Source organism: Vanellus vanellus (assembly GCF_965231255.1).
Source record: "Vanellus vanellus genome assembly, chromosome: 3".
Lineage (NCBI taxonomy): Eukaryota > Metazoa > Chordata > Aves > Charadriiformes > Charadriidae > Vanellus > Vanellus vanellus.
Genome location: NC_138907.1, coordinates 5,510,421 through 5,527,761, shown reverse-complemented (window position 1 = coordinate 5,527,761; position 17,341 = coordinate 5,510,421). Strand labels below are relative to the sequence as shown.

At 36.8% G+C, this 17,341-nt stretch overlaps 1 protein-coding gene across 1 annotated transcript in view; it reads left to right on the top strand.

Annotated features, from left to right (window-relative positions):
• Positions 1-17,341, top strand: part of XPO1 (exportin 1) — a 38,641-nt gene that overhangs the window by 13,745 nt on the left and 7,555 nt on the right. Inside the window, exons 6-18 of the mRNA XM_082481198.1 lie at positions 7,263-7,324; positions 7,400-7,444; positions 7,533-7,714; positions 8,191-8,239; positions 8,327-8,446; positions 8,553-8,681; positions 10,209-10,367; positions 13,111-13,308; positions 13,536-13,674; positions 14,922-15,103; positions 15,946-16,102; positions 16,212-16,375; positions 17,168-17,302. Of these exons, the coding sequence (XP_082337324.1) occupies positions 7,263-7,324; positions 7,400-7,444; positions 7,533-7,714; positions 8,191-8,239; positions 8,327-8,446; positions 8,553-8,681; positions 10,209-10,367; positions 13,111-13,308; positions 13,536-13,674; positions 14,922-15,103; positions 15,946-16,102; positions 16,212-16,375; positions 17,168-17,302 (1,721 nt within the window). The remainder of the gene's footprint in view (positions 1-7,262; positions 7,325-7,399; positions 7,445-7,532; positions 7,715-8,190; positions 8,240-8,326; positions 8,447-8,552; positions 8,682-10,208; positions 10,368-13,110; positions 13,309-13,535; positions 13,675-14,921; positions 15,104-15,945; positions 16,103-16,211; positions 16,376-17,167; positions 17,303-17,341) is intronic.

Below are 17,341 nucleotides of genomic sequence, written 5' to 3'. Positions count from 1 at the left end.
GAAGTTAAGTCTTCTGTGTGCTTTTAATAATTGATCTCAACTTGCTCATACCTTGTTGCGTTCCTGACTATGAGCACTTAGTTTCAGCATTTGGAAGTTGTTCTCCGTAGCGTTTTTGGCTGTGCGTGCAGAGCAGGAAGAAAGTAAGGAGTCAGTAGTTTGAAGCAGTTACTCAGCTTACTACTGCCTGCTTGTGAAGTGAGGTGTAGTAAAATAGGAGATGTCAGAGAGATAGACTTACTTGATAGTTTGGAACTGAATAAGTGCCAAATACCGAATACAATTCAGTAGTTATAAGTCTTAAAAAGACACGTTCTTAATGTGTAGAATAGATCAGAAATAGTGGTGGTAGGAAGAGGATGCTGGCTGTGCTTTGGGTCATGTTATCTCATCTGTTATTGGGATGCAAAGATAATACTCAATACATGGCTTAAATGAATTGTGGAACTGATATTTGAGTTGATGGTTTAGATTTTTGTTACTTGACTGCAGGCACGGTAGTACTGTTTGACTGGTTCCTGTCATCTGAGAAAATGCAGTAACTGTAGCTCGATACATTACAATGCAAAATAAAGTTACTGTCTAGCTGTGCAATCAACTTTAAGCATTCTGTTCTTATTTTTCCTGACTTCTGTACTACTTCTGAAGACAGCAGAGGGGGGGGGGGAAATCCTTCATCCTAACAAATGTGTGGTTTTAGTTCAACCTTTTAAAATATTTTCCCTTTCATAGAGCCAAACTAAAACTGTGAAATTGACTTTTACCCTAACATTTTAGGGGAATTGAGTTAGTTGGCTTTTTCTTGTCTGGTTTCTCCTTTACACAAATAGAAGAGGAACCAAATATATTTAGCATACTGTGGCATTTGATCCATCTTGGCCTCAGTGGTGTAGGAGGGAGAATCAATGTTTCATCTCTAATCCAGTTTCATCTTGTCTGTAGTGGCGTTGGTTGTTTTTATTTTTTTGGCTGATGATATTGGCTAGTACAAAAGAACTGCTCCAGAGCTCATTCAGACAGTTTGATGACCTGGGAGATAAGAAGGCTGGTTAAATTGAGGTTTCCTCGATTCTGACTCCAGTCATTTCTTTAGCTGACAGGATTTTCCTGTTTGAAGTATAACTGGTGAAATATGGGTGCAGGAAACTGAAACTCAATATAACAAAGTAATGCTTAGTAACCAAGCAATTCATGCAGGTTATAAATTGTTAATAAAAAGTTAATAAATAAAAGTTAATTTTGTCTTATATCTTATAAATATATATCTCATATATAAAACCTAGCATGTCTCATTTGATTTGTCTAGTAAATACAGCTGACAAATCTTAAACTTTGGTTAAGATGAAACTAAATCCATTTACAAGAAAATAGTGTTTTCCCTTTGTAACAATAGTATTACTTGAGAGTTGAAGTTAAGAGCAGACCCGAATTGAACTGTCAGTGAATGAAAAAGTTTTTGAAACAGAAAATTCTTGGACAAATAAAATGTCATTAATTACAGAGCCTGAACTATAACCTTTTTTGTGTATCATCCTCTCTCCCCCCTTCCACTGTACCTCAAGTTGTACATCAGAGTGACTTGTTGGGTGTGGAGGTTAGCCAGGGTGTTGTTACAGCTTCTGTCTGAATGCTGGGAGGTTTTAGCTTCCAGCCTAGAATTCCAAATGCAAGTAGGAAAATGTTTTTTGTTTCTTTTTTTTTTTTTTTTTTTCCCCAAGTGTCTTCTTTGGACTTGAAACTTCATTCTTAAGTTTGCTTTTATTTTAAAATTGCTTTTAGCCTTGAGCTCTTCTGGCCCTGGTACCTTTTAACTTGTTAAAAGTTTTTATGTTCCTCAGGTGTCTTTGATTTTGAGGGTTGAGGATGGTAGGCAGTTTTGGAAAGTTCATCTGTATCTGCCTATAATTCTAAACCAGGAATTCCAGGAATCGGACAAAACAATTTACACTTCTAAAATACTTATGTGATTACTCTGCTTTTTCTTGTTCTTGAATTTTTGTTTGCTTCTGGAGTTAGAGGTTTGAACGAATTGCTGACCTGGTCTTCTAGACAGAAGTGGAATTTGTGGAACACAACTGGTAAAATTGAATTAAATGAGATGCCTGGCCTGCACACTCAGCCTTCAGACACGTTTAGCAGTAGACCATAGCAATGGGTCAGACTTCCTTGTTAAAACTCATTTAGTCTTTAAGGTAATGCTTTGGATTGCTCTCATAGATGTATACAAAATGATGTAATGTGGTTTCCATTCAAACCTTACTGAAGCTGCTTTAGTGAAAGGCGGGTGGCATGTTCCAGAACATCCCATACAGTGGTGAACTTGGCTTATTTCCAGAGTATTGTACTATCATTCTCAAGTAAGAATTCTCAGTTTATTGAGGTGATACTAAATTGCTTTAAATTCTGATACTCTGTAGAGTTGATTGTTTAATAATGCTTATAAAGGATGTCATTTGATTAAAGTGCTGTGGTCTCAATAGGATTTTCTCTTACAGCGTGAAAACCTGCCTGAAATAAAGGCTTCTTGGTTTTCAGATTCAGTGATACGTTTCATTAATCCTGCAATGTGGAATGAAATTGCGTTCCCGTGAATTGAGTGAGCTTGTCTGGAGTGTTTTGAGTTGGAATGGATAAGCACTTCTTCATTATGAAACCTGAACTGCCTGTACAACTTTTCTCATTTTGAAACAGAAAAAAAAGTGAAGTGTTCAGAGAGATGTGGTTTACTGGCTCACAGGAAGGTCCTGGAGTTGAGTATAAAGCTTCCGATACAGTGGAAGCTGCTGTAGAAGAGATTTTTTTTTTTTTTTTCTATGGAGCAATTAGATATTTTAATGGAAATTTCTGACCTGCTTCACGAAGAGAAGTTTTTTGATTCTCTGTGTAATGAGCTATGTGGCACTTCTGTGTGTGTGTGAAGACAAGTTCTATGCCCATTTTAAGAATCTTCACGCATTAGCTTTTTTTTTTTCCCTGCTGAAAAGCAAATAGATCATTGATTGATCGGGTTCACCACTAAGGGGGAAATATGATTTGTGGGACAATATGGGATAGCATTGTTTCTTAAGACTAAAAATAAGCTAGTATTTTGACCACATTTTGGGACTGCTTAAACAGTTTAGTTTAAGCGTGTATGTGTAAAACATCCCCGGAGGTGACAATTCAGCTTTAGGATTTGAAATTCTAATATTGGTTGTGAACTAATGTTAATTTGCTGAGTTGCATTGTCCACCTGCTTCGCTTATGCCTCTGATTCGTTAATATAAGCGGAGAATTTATTAACTTTAGTAAACTAGTGTAAACTTGCATCTGCAGCACCACACGATAATTTTCAATGCTTATTAAATGTTTGTGCTCTGTTACTGTGTAAAAGGACGTGCCTGTATGTCTTAAGTACAAGAAGTGGTTTTGTCTACAGGTGTGTACTTGCCAATGCTGTGCATTCATGGTAATGTGCTGTATTTGGTCACGATAGGAACTCCTCTGAGCTCAGGTTACACAGCCTAGATGAGATGTAATTGCTTCTAAAAGTGCATCCAAAGGTTAAACGGTAGGATATTTCACACCAAGTTCAGACTGTAGAATTTACTACTGTTGGATAATGTGATGTTCGTCACTGTCCTGGTCCAGCTCTGACCATTGCATGGCTTGGGTCGCCTGTGAAAATACTTTCCCTCTGGAAAGTGTTTCAATTTTACTGTATGTGTGTCTGTCTGTAGAGGAGCAACTTTCACGTAGGGACTACAATATCTAATGCTCATCCAGAAACTTTCTAAAAGACCTTGAATTAATGTCCTTGTTCTGTCCTCCCTTTTTTGTACTTTATACAAAAGTACTTTTTGTGCTTTGCTTACCAGAAAATGTTAGCAGCGGCGTTAGTCCAGGCCTTCTGACAGTGATAATATCCGGCCTTTCTGATAATTAGAACATAGTTTGATGTTGGAGCTAGGTTGATCTACTTACTGCTTAACTGCTGTGGATAAAGGTGTTCCTCACCTGTGCGCTTTTTGATGTCTTTGAGCCAGTACTGGTGGTTCTCTGGCCCTTTAGTGAACTGGTCCAGGGAGCTAAGATGGCTGAAGATAAGTTTCAAAACATTTTTAAAACTACTGAACTTTTTTGGTAATTCTGTTGTTTGTTTGTTTTTTTTTTTTTTTTTTTTTTTTAGTAGTTCAGCCTCTGAACAAGTTCTTGAGCAGGTGCTAAGACTCAGTGCTGTGTGAAGGAAAGTTTTGGAATGGAAAAAAGAATCTGCTACCTTTAGTCACAGGTTGTTATGAGATCAGTGTAGTTGTAATGTTGGATGGTCCTTGAAGAATGTTACGTGTGTCTTTAGTATTGTGATTTTTTTTTTTTTTTAATTCTTTTTCATTTCAAGGTCTGTTGAACTGTTTGGCTCAATGAAGGGTCTAAACTTGGCAGTTGTGGTGTTGCCATCTTCAAGACTTGTTCAGCTGTGTCTGTGGTTGAAGGAGACCTTTTAGGCAGTGGTTGTGTGGCTTGTGCATGTCCTGTGGCTGCCTCCTTAAAATAAGTTTCTTTTAAGTTCTCAAAACAAACTGATTTTAGCAAATCCTGCTAAACTCTGCTACCCTTGAACAGTTTCTTGGACATGTTCTGCTGAGAAATGGTAACTAGCTTGTGTTGATTTTTGTCAGTCTAAAGTTGAAATATCTCTGTTCTACTGAGAATTATCATTCCTGTGGAAAGATAAAGAAATGAGCTATTAAATATGGAGCAGAAACCGCAAAAAAAAAAAAAAAAGTAGGAAATGCCATTTAGGCCAAAAAAAGCATTAGAGATTAATAGTATGACAGTGATTCTGTGATTCTGTGACTTTGCTCAGTGGATGGAAGACCTTAGAAGCCTGAAGCATGACCAGTGAAAACTAGCAAATTTTTTAGGTTGTCTTTTGAGCTGAGGTCACCACTTTTTTTTTTTTTTTTTTTTTCCTTCTTTTCAATTGAGAAGCTTTGGAGCCAAGCAGCTGTTTTCATCTGCTGACACCGAGGCCAGATGGATGGTAGCATAGCATTTGAGTTTTAACTAAACAGCAGAATACTATTGATGCGGCAAGATGGAAAATCTGCAGCTTTGGAGTCGACGTCTAAGAAAAATACTCACTTTCTAATACCTTTTTGAAATGCAGAGTTGCACCAGTAGGCTTCCCTTAGCAGTTTGGCAGACAGTTACAATAGTTTAGTTTCTGGCACTGCAAGCCTATTTCCATACTATTTTGGGGGCTTTCATATCTCATTTGTTGAATTACTGTAATGCTTCAGCAAAGTGTGTGTTTTTTAGCTTTAAAATAGTAGAACATGCCTATGATGTCAGACTAATGCTAGTGCTTGGTAATGGCTCTTACCCAGTGACTGACAGTGATATTTATTTTGTTAATGACCATTTTTCTGGAGTGGTGTGTGGACTAATCACAGCTGATAATGATGTATAGTTTCATTTGTAATTGGAGCTACTTGTAGAACAGCCTACTGTTTAGTATGTATCTAATGGCTCAAAGTCTAGACCTAGTTTTTCCAGATTTCGTGAGAATGCAATTACCGAACTGTTTTGTTTAATCCTGTTGCTCAGGCCTAAAAAAAATAATATATATATAAAAATCACTAATTCTGATAAAATCTTAAAAAAGTTGTAACCTTTATGTTTTCCCCCAGCCACTGTTCTGATGTTTTGAACATAAGATGTTCTTCTCAGTTTTGTCTGTATGAGTCAGTTGACTGTCTTGTTGAAGAAATGATTGAAACTAGATTTGGGGTTCATCAAGTTGAATAGCAAAACATAGACCTATTGTAAAATTTCAGCATGACAAGAAAACGCTTGCCCGGTTTGAAAGTGTTTAATCCCTGATGTGCTTAGATCGATCATTATGTCAAAGCTATGTTGAAGTAGAACTATTAGTAATGTTCATCTAGTTCATGACAAGAAAAGACATGCACAGAGGATCTGGAGTCAGATGTTTTTGTACAGAATGATTTTAGATACATATATTGTGATGAAAAGTCACTTGGAAAGTCATTGTTTCCATGTCTTCGGTCATTGATAGGTTAGTGGTGAGGAGGGAGCTGAGGATTAGGTGGCAAAATGAAACTTTAGGCAGTATAGCTTGTTACCGTTTGGGTTTTCTTTTGTGGTAGAGCTGAAAACTCTAAAGTAATTTTAAAACATTTGTAGAAGAAACACAACAAAATAAGTGATATGAATGCGGTCTGTGCCCCCAGTTGACAAATTGTTAATTTAAGCAAAAAATGCAAAAGCAATAAACCATAATTTATTAAGAGTTTTGTTATCCACAGCATCCATGTGTGCCATAAAAGCACAGTAGTCCAAATCCAAGTGCGTTGTACTATATTGATAAACAAAGCTTTAAGTTTTGTCCTTGTAAGATTGTGCAGGGAAAACTTTGCTAAGCTCTGGCACAGTGTTTCACTTTTAAATGCTGTGCACAGAAATTCCTGTGTTGAAAATGGAAATATGAAATGGATCACCTAAGTAAACTGGAGCATCTCTCAACTTTTACATGCAATGAAGGTGATATACCAAAGCTTTCCATGCAATAATAGCCAAGCTGGCATTAAAACTGGAGTCATGCTTAGAAAGCTCTATTTTTGGATTTCACTTTTTATTAATAAAGCATTAGTCAAAGAAAATGGAGGACTCTCTTGCTTGTATTTTTTCTTGCCATTGTAAACATTCACCTGAGGCAGTAAGAATGTATCTGCCAACTTTGGAGTTGTTAGATACGATTTGAAAATGCATAATGGGTAGAAATACATTTCACGGAGGGAGCTCTACAGCAGCATTTGTAAGTACCTGCTGCAGTACATGGTTGGGGTCTGGACAGTGCTGGATGCCACCTTTCTATCATCTGCCTAAGACTGTGCTGTGCAGTGCTACCAATGCAAAGTTTCTCGCAATTTCTTGCAGCCTTTAGGAAGCTGGTAGATTGATCTGGTGCAAATTACCACAAGCACACTCTAATCCTTAGTTTATCTTCCTTTTTTATTGAAATAATTTAAGTGTAAAGCTATTTTGTACATCTGAAATATCTTCTTGCAGAATTGATACAAAGGTGGATTTTTTCCATATAGCACACAAGTCAAGAGGGATACTGACTGACACATGTATTTGTGTTCCTTAGAGCTGTTTCTTTTTAAAAACATGTGAAGAATGTGAATTCATAAATATTTATTACTACACTTTTGGTATCTGGCATAGTTGAAAATAAATTCCTAACTTTTCTGCAGGTATTAAAAAATATGTTGTCGGCCTAATTATCAAGACCTCGTCTGATCCAACATGCGTAGAAGTAAGTGAATTCTTTTCAGGGGAGGAAGAGGGAAGGGAATATTATGCATAACCTGACTCCTCTTCTCTTCTCCAGAAAGAGAAGGTATATATTGGGAAACTGAATATGATTCTTGTTCAGGTAAGCTAGAGTTCATAAAGTTTTACGTCTTGTTATAAAGTGTTTGTGTTTGCATATGTATCTAACATAAGGATGCTTCACTTTTCAGATACTGAAACAGGAATGGCCAAAGCACTGGCCAACTTTTATAAGTGATATTGTGGGAGCAAGCAGGACTAGTGAAAGCCTTTGTCAGAATAACATGGTGATCCTTAAACTATTGAGTGAAGAAGTATTTGATTTTTCCAGTGGCCAGATTACTCAAGTAAAAGCTAAGCATTTGAAAGACAGGCAAGTATACATATTTAAATCTTAATAAACACGCTAGACTTCGCGCTTGCTGCTAAATAGTTGCTCTCACTTTGACCTTTTGAGCGAACACATACAGCTGCCTAACTTTATTTCTGAGACTGAGGAGTTACTGATTTTTCTTTAAAGCAGTACTGTTAGGTGATACCAAACTTATTTTGTACACACAGATATTTCTGCCTTACTGCAGGTAGCATCTGTTGACTGATGGTCCTACTCTTTTAACAGAGCATTCAGCATTGCTTGCATTTCCAAGCCAGAATTTGCAGGCACAGGCTTTAAGCTACTTCAAAATATGCATTATTACCATGAAAAGTGGTAAAAGCCAGGTGGCTTGTGAATGCCTCTGTGGGCATATGTCTTCAGGACCTGTTCTGTGAGCTTAGACTTTTTGATTAAAGTAGGTAGGATTTTTTTTATGGAATGTGCAAATGCTTAATTTTTAACTTTTTTTACAGCATGTGCAATGAATTCTCTCAGATATTTCAACTGTGTCAGTTTGTGATGGTAAGTCTTAATTCTTTAATGATATTTTTAAAAATAATTCCCCCATCGTATCTTAACAATATCATGAACACTAATGATTGTTTACAGGAAAACTCCCAAAATGCTCCCTTAGTTCATGCAACTTTGGAAACTTTGCTACGATTTCTGAACTGGATTCCTCTGGGATATATATTTGAGACCAAGTTAATCAGCACACTAATATACAAGGTACTCATGCAAAAATTGATGGCTCTTAAATTTAAATAAAAGTTGCAGAAAAGCTTAGCATGCAACACACTTGTAATACTTTATTTTTTTTTTCTTCTCTCAATAGTTCTTAAATGTTCCCATGTTTCGAAATGTTTCTTTGAAGTGCCTCACAGAGATTGCAGGTGTCAGTGTCAGCCAGTATGAAGAACAGTTTGTAACACTTTTTACATTGACCATGATGCAGTTAAAACAGGTAATGTTTTTAATAGATCTCTTGATTGTTTCATCTTGCAGAATCAATTTCAGTAGAGCTTAGTTCAGTTAACAAATTTATATTCATTATAGGGATCTTAATAAGACAAATATTCTTCAGTGGTATTTTATTACTTGATCAGAAGATGCTAAGTGTATTTTTCTGACTCTAGATCACAGCTGTATTTCTGCTGCATTGATTTGGTTTGATTAATTTAAGAGGCTTTTTGTGCACTGGGGCTGCCTGATGGGAAAAGTTGAGAGAGATGCAACAAAACATGTACTGCATGGCTCGAAAGGCCTAAGGTGACCTAACTTCTGCAAGTTGCTATTTAGTTTTTGAAACGAATAGAAACATTTGTCATACAAAGCCACTCTTTAAACTTATATAACTTGATTCCCCTCTGAGCAGTTCAGATTCAGATTCATGAGTTTGTAGCTTTCTTCACTGTATTTGCATATTCAGTGAACAGTTGCAAGGGATTTTTGACAATTGTTTTCCTCTCTTTGCAATGTTGGTCCAGCTAAGAGGTTCTTTAGAACAGGCATTTTAATGCCCCTGTTCCCCTCGCCTTCTAGTGGAGCTATATACGATTTTTAGTTACAGTTAAATTTAAAGGCAGATTTTTGCACACACCGAAGTTATTTTGTGTTAGGCAGCTGAACGTTATTCCTCAGTTCTTACAGATGATGCTCTTGATTCTAGATGCCAGTATATCTGGCCTAAGTTTTTCCTCAAAAAGTCAGTTGAATGCCAAGTTGGGTAATTGATGTGTTTTGCCACCTGCAGATTTTTAGCATGACTATTGCATATTAATTTGATGCAAACTGTTGCGTTTATTGCAAATATCTGACTCTGTCTTAACTTTGTAAAATGTAGTTGGAGAACAATCAAAACCACACAAAAGCTGGCAGCCGCAAAAGTGTTAAACTTTGTTCTCTCTTGTTCTGTAGCTTAATAGTGTTGACTTAAGAATGTAGTTCACTCCTTGATGACAACGTTGAAAATGTTTTGTTTGTATAATGATAGAATTTAAAAGCCAACACATCTCTTAAGAGGTGCCAGAGATCTCTACAAGATTACTGAAAAACATGTTCCGGTATCTTTCAGAGTTTTCCTTCCTAATTTCTAAATATTCTGGAGAAGGTCTTTAGTGTTGTTTTAATGTTATGATGATGTAATGTTTTGAAACTTAATGTTGCTAGGGGCAGGTAACAAACACATTTTTGGAACATCTTTGCCTAATGCCAGTTGGAAATGTCTGGTAGATACAGTACTTTCCTTGTTTACAGCTACTGTTAAAACAGGTGTAAAAAAAGGTTTAGTTCATCAGAGCTTTTGTACCTGTTTGCATTTTCACATTGCAGCCCATCTTGGGATTAAGCATGAAATGAAGAAGCTGTAAGACTTTCTTTTGTAAGAAAGCTCTGTAAAGAGGGGATGCCATGGAAAGCAGAGGGCAAAATATTTGTTCAACTACTGTATAAAATGGGAAATTCTTGATTATGTCTGTAATCTTTTTACTAGATGCTTCCTTTAAATACCAATATCCGACTTGCGTACTCAAATGGAAAAGATGATGAACAGAACTTCATTCAGAATCTCAGTTTATTTCTCTGCACGTTCCTCAAGGAACATGGTCAACTTATAGAGAAAAGATTAAATCTGAGGGAAACGTTAATGGAGGTAAGTTGCTCAGTTTGTCCGGTTTCAAAACGTAGCAAGTGTGTCCTTACACTCAAAGGATGTGATAGTAATATAATTTTTAGATCATTGTACTTATAGTGAGTAAGAAGAAAAAAAAAAATCCTATTTCCTTCATGTAATTAGTCAATCACATGAATAATACAAAAAAACCCTAGTATACTTCAGTGGCACTATTTTCGGTGATCCTATACTACTAATACAACGTCTGAAGAACATCAGTCTCTGTCTCTCCCTCTTCTTGTTTGTTCTTCCTTGAAAGTTTTAAATACTGCTTTAAAATAATATTTTTTATGTCCCATATTTTGTGTTTAACTTATAGAGAAGGTGTTGCTTTGACTTTCATCAATCTGTGTGAAGCAGCTCAGTTAAGTTTTTATTCAGCACCCAAAGCTGGTTTCTAGGGTACAGCGCGTGCTGTAGTTCAGTGCTTCCATCCTCGTGTGGTTTCTTGCCTAACTTGCCATTTCCTAAAGTTTAACTGAAAGGCTCTAAATACAATCCTCGAGGATGATACTCTGTTTCTGTGTAATAAAGACTATGTATGCCAGTAACGCTTAATGGCAGAGCTCTACCAAATGACTGTGCGTGCTTTATTTTGTAGTATTACTGGTCTTGGAGGAGGACCTCCTAGGCCTCAATTATCAGCTATCTTACAGCAGTTGCTGAGTACAGTGTTTACAGTCATCCTTCCTCTCTGCTTGTGCCCTTCTTTTCTTGGAGGCTGCTGCATTCTTTTCAGTTTTGACAGTAAAGTGCAACTTCGCTGTCAAAATTACTGGGATCTGTGGAAATTATTGGAAATACAGCTAAGAATGAAGGGTTGGAAAGGCTTAAATTCTAGGTGGCTACTAAACACTCAGGGTACAACCTCATACTGTAGTGAGGCTAGATAATAACATTAGTTTTTTCAGTTGTGTTTTTCTAATTGTGAATAAAATGTTTGCTGAGGGCGAGCTGTTCTGTGGTGAGTTGTTGCTATCTCCTTCCCACTGCTGAGCTCCAAGGGGATGAAACTGGCTCCAACCCCCCTTGAAGCACTGCTTCCTGGTCCCAGAATCAAGCCCTGTGCTGGTGCGGAGGTGATAGGTGAGGAACTGCCCTGAGACAGAAGGAGAAAAACAAAACCACAGTTTAAACCTGGAGACCAGGTTCTGTTGGGAGAGGGAAGTACATCTTGCAGATGGATTAGCTCAAATCTAACAAATGTCTGTCTGAATTCTAGTCTGTTTTCCAGCTAGTATCGCAATACATTTCTTCTGGAAGTAGCCCTCTACAGCAAGTTGGTTGCGACTACCAAATTGTAGCTTATTTAGAAGATGGACTAAGAGGAGTATCACTCTCGTAATTTAAAAAGAACTGTCCAACGGTTTCCAAATGATTCCTGAGCTTGCAAGTAGTAGGCTTTCAAAATAACTGTGAATTTCAGGAGCACAGCTCAAGCTGCTTCTACCCATGTTGAGGCTTTATTGGGAAGACCTATGTAAATGGCTGAAGCTGTTGCACGTGCTGTGCAATTGTGTGTAAGTTGGAGTGCAGTTCTTGGGTATTGGCCTCCTCTCTTGGCTGGTATGAATTATGTTAAATTCTTCTTCAAAACTGGCCTCTACAAAACTCGATTCTGAATGACTGAGTGTTGTATAGCATGTTGAAATGTTTCACAAAGTCCTTAGGCTGGACTGAAATGGTTGCAAATTTCACTTTTGTAAGTTGCAGTGTAATAGCATGTAGTTACAGTTACTTAAAGTTCCCTGTCATTCTAACCTGTTTATTCCTGCACTTTGGATGCATCAGATCTTCTGAAATTGTTTCACAGATTCATTGGAGCTGTGTAGACTAGTGAAGGAAGCAACATGAGTTATTGCAAGTGAAATTATCAAGAAAAATGGATGTGTGTAAGACAATGTAGGGCTGTTTTAAATCCCTCTTTGGACACTATAGATACAGATGCTGAATCAGGTCTTTACTGTCTAACATGCTCTGACTTGCTGTAGTACCTAAGCTATGAAAATGTCTTCAGGTTTCTTTGTTTCGTTCTGTTTGTTCACTGGGCTATTGCTTTAATATATTTCACCAGGGGACTGAAAAATAAGCTAGGCAAAAAATGTGTGGCTATGTGGTTCTAATTTCTATGGTTGGTATCTCAGTCCCCCAGAATTGCATCAGTGGCCTTCCCTTTTCAGTCTGCTGTGGCTGTTCTGTCAATAAAGAGATTGAAAATGTTCTGGTAGGTGACTTCTCTGGAAAGCAAGTGAGCAGATGGTTTTGATGGTTCCCTTCAGTTCTTCAGGGCATAAGGATCCAGAACAAAGTAGCAGTAATAGTCTTGAGATTAGCAGTCATTGAAACGAGCTGTTGAGGGTTTTTTGACACTCTAAAACAAAACGCCTTGCAGAAGCTCCAGGGGCTGGGAGTTTCATAATTTACAAACAGGCTTATTTGGCTATGGTGTTTTTTAAGATGCTTTTAGGCTACTAAAAACATCTATTTAAGAATTGATACACGCTTTGAAAATAGCAGTAATTAACAGGGCACTTTGGTTTTGAGTTGCTGCTCTGGTCACAACTCTGACTTTAAGTAATGTCATTGCAATGTTAATGCCTCTTGTTCCTAACCTTTCTACGTATTTGGCATTTTATCAATATTTGGATAACTGCACTTCAAGCAATGTGGTTTTATCTGCAGAAATAATTAGTAACCGGATGTGTAAACATCACTTTTCCAGGCTCTTCATTATATGTTATTGGTATCAGAAGTTGAAGAAACTGAAATTTTCAAGATTTGTCTTGAATATTGGAATCATTTAGCTGCTGAGCTCTACAGGGAAAGTCCATTTTCAACATCTGCTTCTCCATTGCTTTCGGGAAGTCAACACTTTGATGTTCCTCCAAGAAGACAGCTTTATTTGCCTGTATTGTCCAAGGTAATCCATGCTTAAGTAAGCGGACTGTAAAGACTTCGATAATGTTCCTGAATTAGAGATTTTGCTTCATGTAAGGAGTGACATAAGAGAACTTTTCTTGCTTTGAGTAGTTGGTAATTGATTCAACTCTAGTTATTTAATGTGCTGCAATTGCGAAAATACTTGAAGATGTGTGTATTTTCATGTTACGGTTTGATTCAATTGTAACTTTACTTTGCAACATACAGGTTCGATTGCTAATGGTTAGCCGTATGGCTAAACCTGAAGAAGTGCTAGTTGTGGAAAATGATCAAGGGGAAGTAGTACGAGAATTCATGAAGGATACAGATTCCATAAACTTGTATAAAAATATGAGAGAAACGTTGGGTAAGTGTACTAGCTGATATTTTTGTGCTGTAGGTCTGTTCAGCTGTGTCAGCAGCATGTATGTTACAGAATGTTAGCTTATGATTTGAAGTATTGTGTGGGTAAAATGATTATCAGTGAGGAGCAGGACACAAAATTGACAAGAGGAGGCAGTGTTGGTTTGAAGTTTTCTGTTTTAAGCAGGTAATGTCGTATAACTTGCTTAAGTAGTAATACACTGCTTAATTTTTGTCCCTTGCGTTTTCTCATTGAACAATATCTTTTGATGTTCCTGTACCAAAATGTTTCAGATCCAATGTAACTTCAGTTTTATCAGAAAGCTGTTAAATTGGAGGGATTTTTCTGAAGTGGTCTACTTCTTGTGTAGACCAAGCACTTCCTGGCAAACGCTTTAAGGTTTATGAGCTAGGACTGGGGGGAAAAAGTGGTGTGATGCAAAGTGTTGTGTGTTGTGGTTTGTTTTTTGTGTTTGTTTTTTTTTTTTTTTTTTATTCTCACCTTTGTACTTGTGATGTAGGTACAGCCAGGGTTAATTGTTCTAATATCTTTTCATAGAGAACATGAAAAAATATTGTATTGTATTAAATGTTTCATTTATTGTATTAAAATTATTACTGTATGTCCTGAGCCTTAGTTGTGTGTCCAGGTACGGGTTTATCTATATGGAAATGCAGATTTAGTTAGTATTTGATTTCTGTTGTTAACTATTGCTTATAATTATCTCAAGGATTCACTTTTTAAAGAAAAAAAAAAAAAAAGCAAGAATGGTGAAAGCTGTATTCTGTGGCACAGTAAAAATCTGTTTCTGAATCTGGCCTTAAATTGCTTTTGACTTTTATACTAGAGACACTAATCCTATTAAGAGCTGATGCAAGTGTGAGTTGTGATGCTTGAATTGTCCCACCTAGACTTGTTTAGGAGTACCGTCTCCACTGGTTGTTGCAACCAGCAGACTTAATGACACTGAAATAAAGAGCAGAAGAAAATGGATTGACTTCTTGCACACTGTATAATGTCCCCCATAGGTAGCCAATCCCATATTCCCTATAAACTATCAGTATGTATGCCTTTTGTTAATAATTTAACTTAGCAACTTTACTGATTTGACTGGTATGTGAGACATTCATTGATTTAGTCTTTTCACATCACTTGTTATCTTTTTCTTAAAACAAATTTAAATTTGCCTATAGAGTTGTGATCCAGGTTGTTGCTTTAAAATGTGCCTGTTCAATATTGATGTTTTTCAGTTTATCTTACACATCTGGATTATGCAGACACGGAACGAATTATGACTGAAAAACTTCACAATCAAGTGAATGGAACAGAATGGTCATGGAAAAATTTGAATACCCTGTGTTGGGCTATAGGCTCAATCAGTGGAGCAATGCATGAGGAAGATGAAAAAAGATTCCTCGTGACAGTAATTAAGGTACCATGATGCAAAACTAATAGCTTTGTCACACTTCATAGTTTATGCTCAAGAAACTGAGTTTACAAAAATATTGCTGTATGTTATTTGTAAGTTACCTCATACAGCAAGCAAGTTGATAAGAGTAACTTAATGAGTAATCTTATATCCTGAATTTAAGGCTGATAACTTCTTTAGCCATGAACAATGCGTTTATCCAAGTAGCCTTTTTGCTGTGAAAATTTCAGGGATAAAATTCAGTTTATGATGAAGCGTTATTCTTTGGGGATGCAGAAGAGATAGAAAGGGATTGCTAATGAAATAAAGGAAAGTGGTAAAATAACCCACACTTTTAACTAGCTGGCACCCTGCCATTTAGCCTTTTTCCAAATATTCATTGAGCAAAGTGAATTTTTGGTAAAAATGTGCATGGAAAGAGTGCAGGAACAGAATATTTTTTACAAGAGTAATGGACCTTACTTCAACAAGTCAAAGTCATGCGGAAGATTTAGTTTAATGTCTTTTATTTGATGTGGAATCTATATTGATATCAATGACTTGGTCAGTATTAAGTACTGTGAAGCTCATTGAAGTCCTCCCTGCAGAAATCTTTAGATATACTTAAAATAGAGATTCCATAGTTGAAAATACGGTGTTCCTGTTTTGGTTGAAACTTCAATAATTGCATTACTTCAGTCTTAACCCACTTGGGTTCTTTGTTTTTTATTTGGACTTTGAAGTTGGTGACGATAACCACTTTATTTTAACACAGCTCCTTGTAGGATTTTTATATTTCATCTTGTAGTGCTTTTAATTGAACTGGACAAACTTGGAGAGGAAACTAAAAATATATTGTGTTGTAGGATCTCCTGGGACTCTGTGAACAAAAGCGAGGAAAAGACAATAAAGCCATTATTGCATCAAATATAATGTATATAGTAGGTCAATACCCACGGTTTTTGAGAGCTCACTGGAAATTTTTGAAGACAGTAGTCAACAAGCTGTTTGAATTTATGCATGGTAATTATCTGCTTTTTACTTGCTGTTTTAATTATAAATAAAATTGATGCCCATACATGCACATGTATGGGGAGAAATACAAAGCAGTAACTGACTTGATTTATTTTAGAAACCCATGATGGCGTCCAGGATATGGCTTGTGATACCTTCATAAAAATAGCACAAAAATGCCGTCGGCATTTTGTTCAGGTTCAAGTGGGAGAGGTCATGCCATTTATTGATGAAATCTTGAACAATATCAATACCATCATCTGTGACCTTCAGCCACAACAGGTATGTCTTAATTCAGGGTTGTAGATAGTTCCTAAAGACCAATCAGAAGTTACTTCATATTGAAATGTAGTAGTGTTTTTCAAGGCTTGAATTTTATTCCTTAGTTCTTTGTTAGTGATAGTTTTACGGTATCAATAGTAGAATCAGGTTCCATTACCGAGATCTCAATTAGAATGCTTGGAGGGAGAATTAAAGTGCATTTAGTTGGAATTTTGATTTCTGGAATGTTTTAAAAAGTAAGTAAGATACTGAATCTAATTTTGTGGTTCTGATTCAGGAAAGAGTATCCTACTGTAATAGTATACCTGTAGCTCTTGTATTTGTGAAGGGGGGCAGGAAACAATCCGAAAGCGCCTGCATCTAGGAAGGGCACGGATCAGGAGGTGAGATAGTAGCGTGCACATGTGACATATGCCGAGATATTTGCTGTAAAGTACCGAAACTTTGGGCAGAGTGGCTCTGGCATCTGGAAAAAGGCTTAAACATGTCTGGTAATACTTATTTAAGAGTTAAATGACACACGTCTGAGCTTCCTCGCTTCAGGATGTGATGGCAAAATGAAGAAAGACTGAGGTGTATACAGTGGCATTTGAAGGGAAGGGGATGGAGATTTGTTTTATACGTGACGAAAGTAAGGAAAGAACAGAGAAGTATCTTGTAAAGTCAAGGGGGAAAAACGTTATTTAGACAGTGAAACCCATTTTTACCCTTTACTATGTTGTTAGTTCAGAACAGTGTAAAATTTTCCTTACTCCTTTTTAACCTTTCTGTTTGACTTGTTGTTCCAATCAGGTACATACATTCTATGAAGCAGTAGGATACATGATTGGGGCACAGACAGACCAGACTGTGCAGGAGCATCTGATAGAAAAATACATGTTACTACCTAATCAAGTATGGGACAGCATAATTCAGCAGGCAACAAAAGTAAGCTCATAAATTTTAAGTGTATTCTGTGCTCAGGTA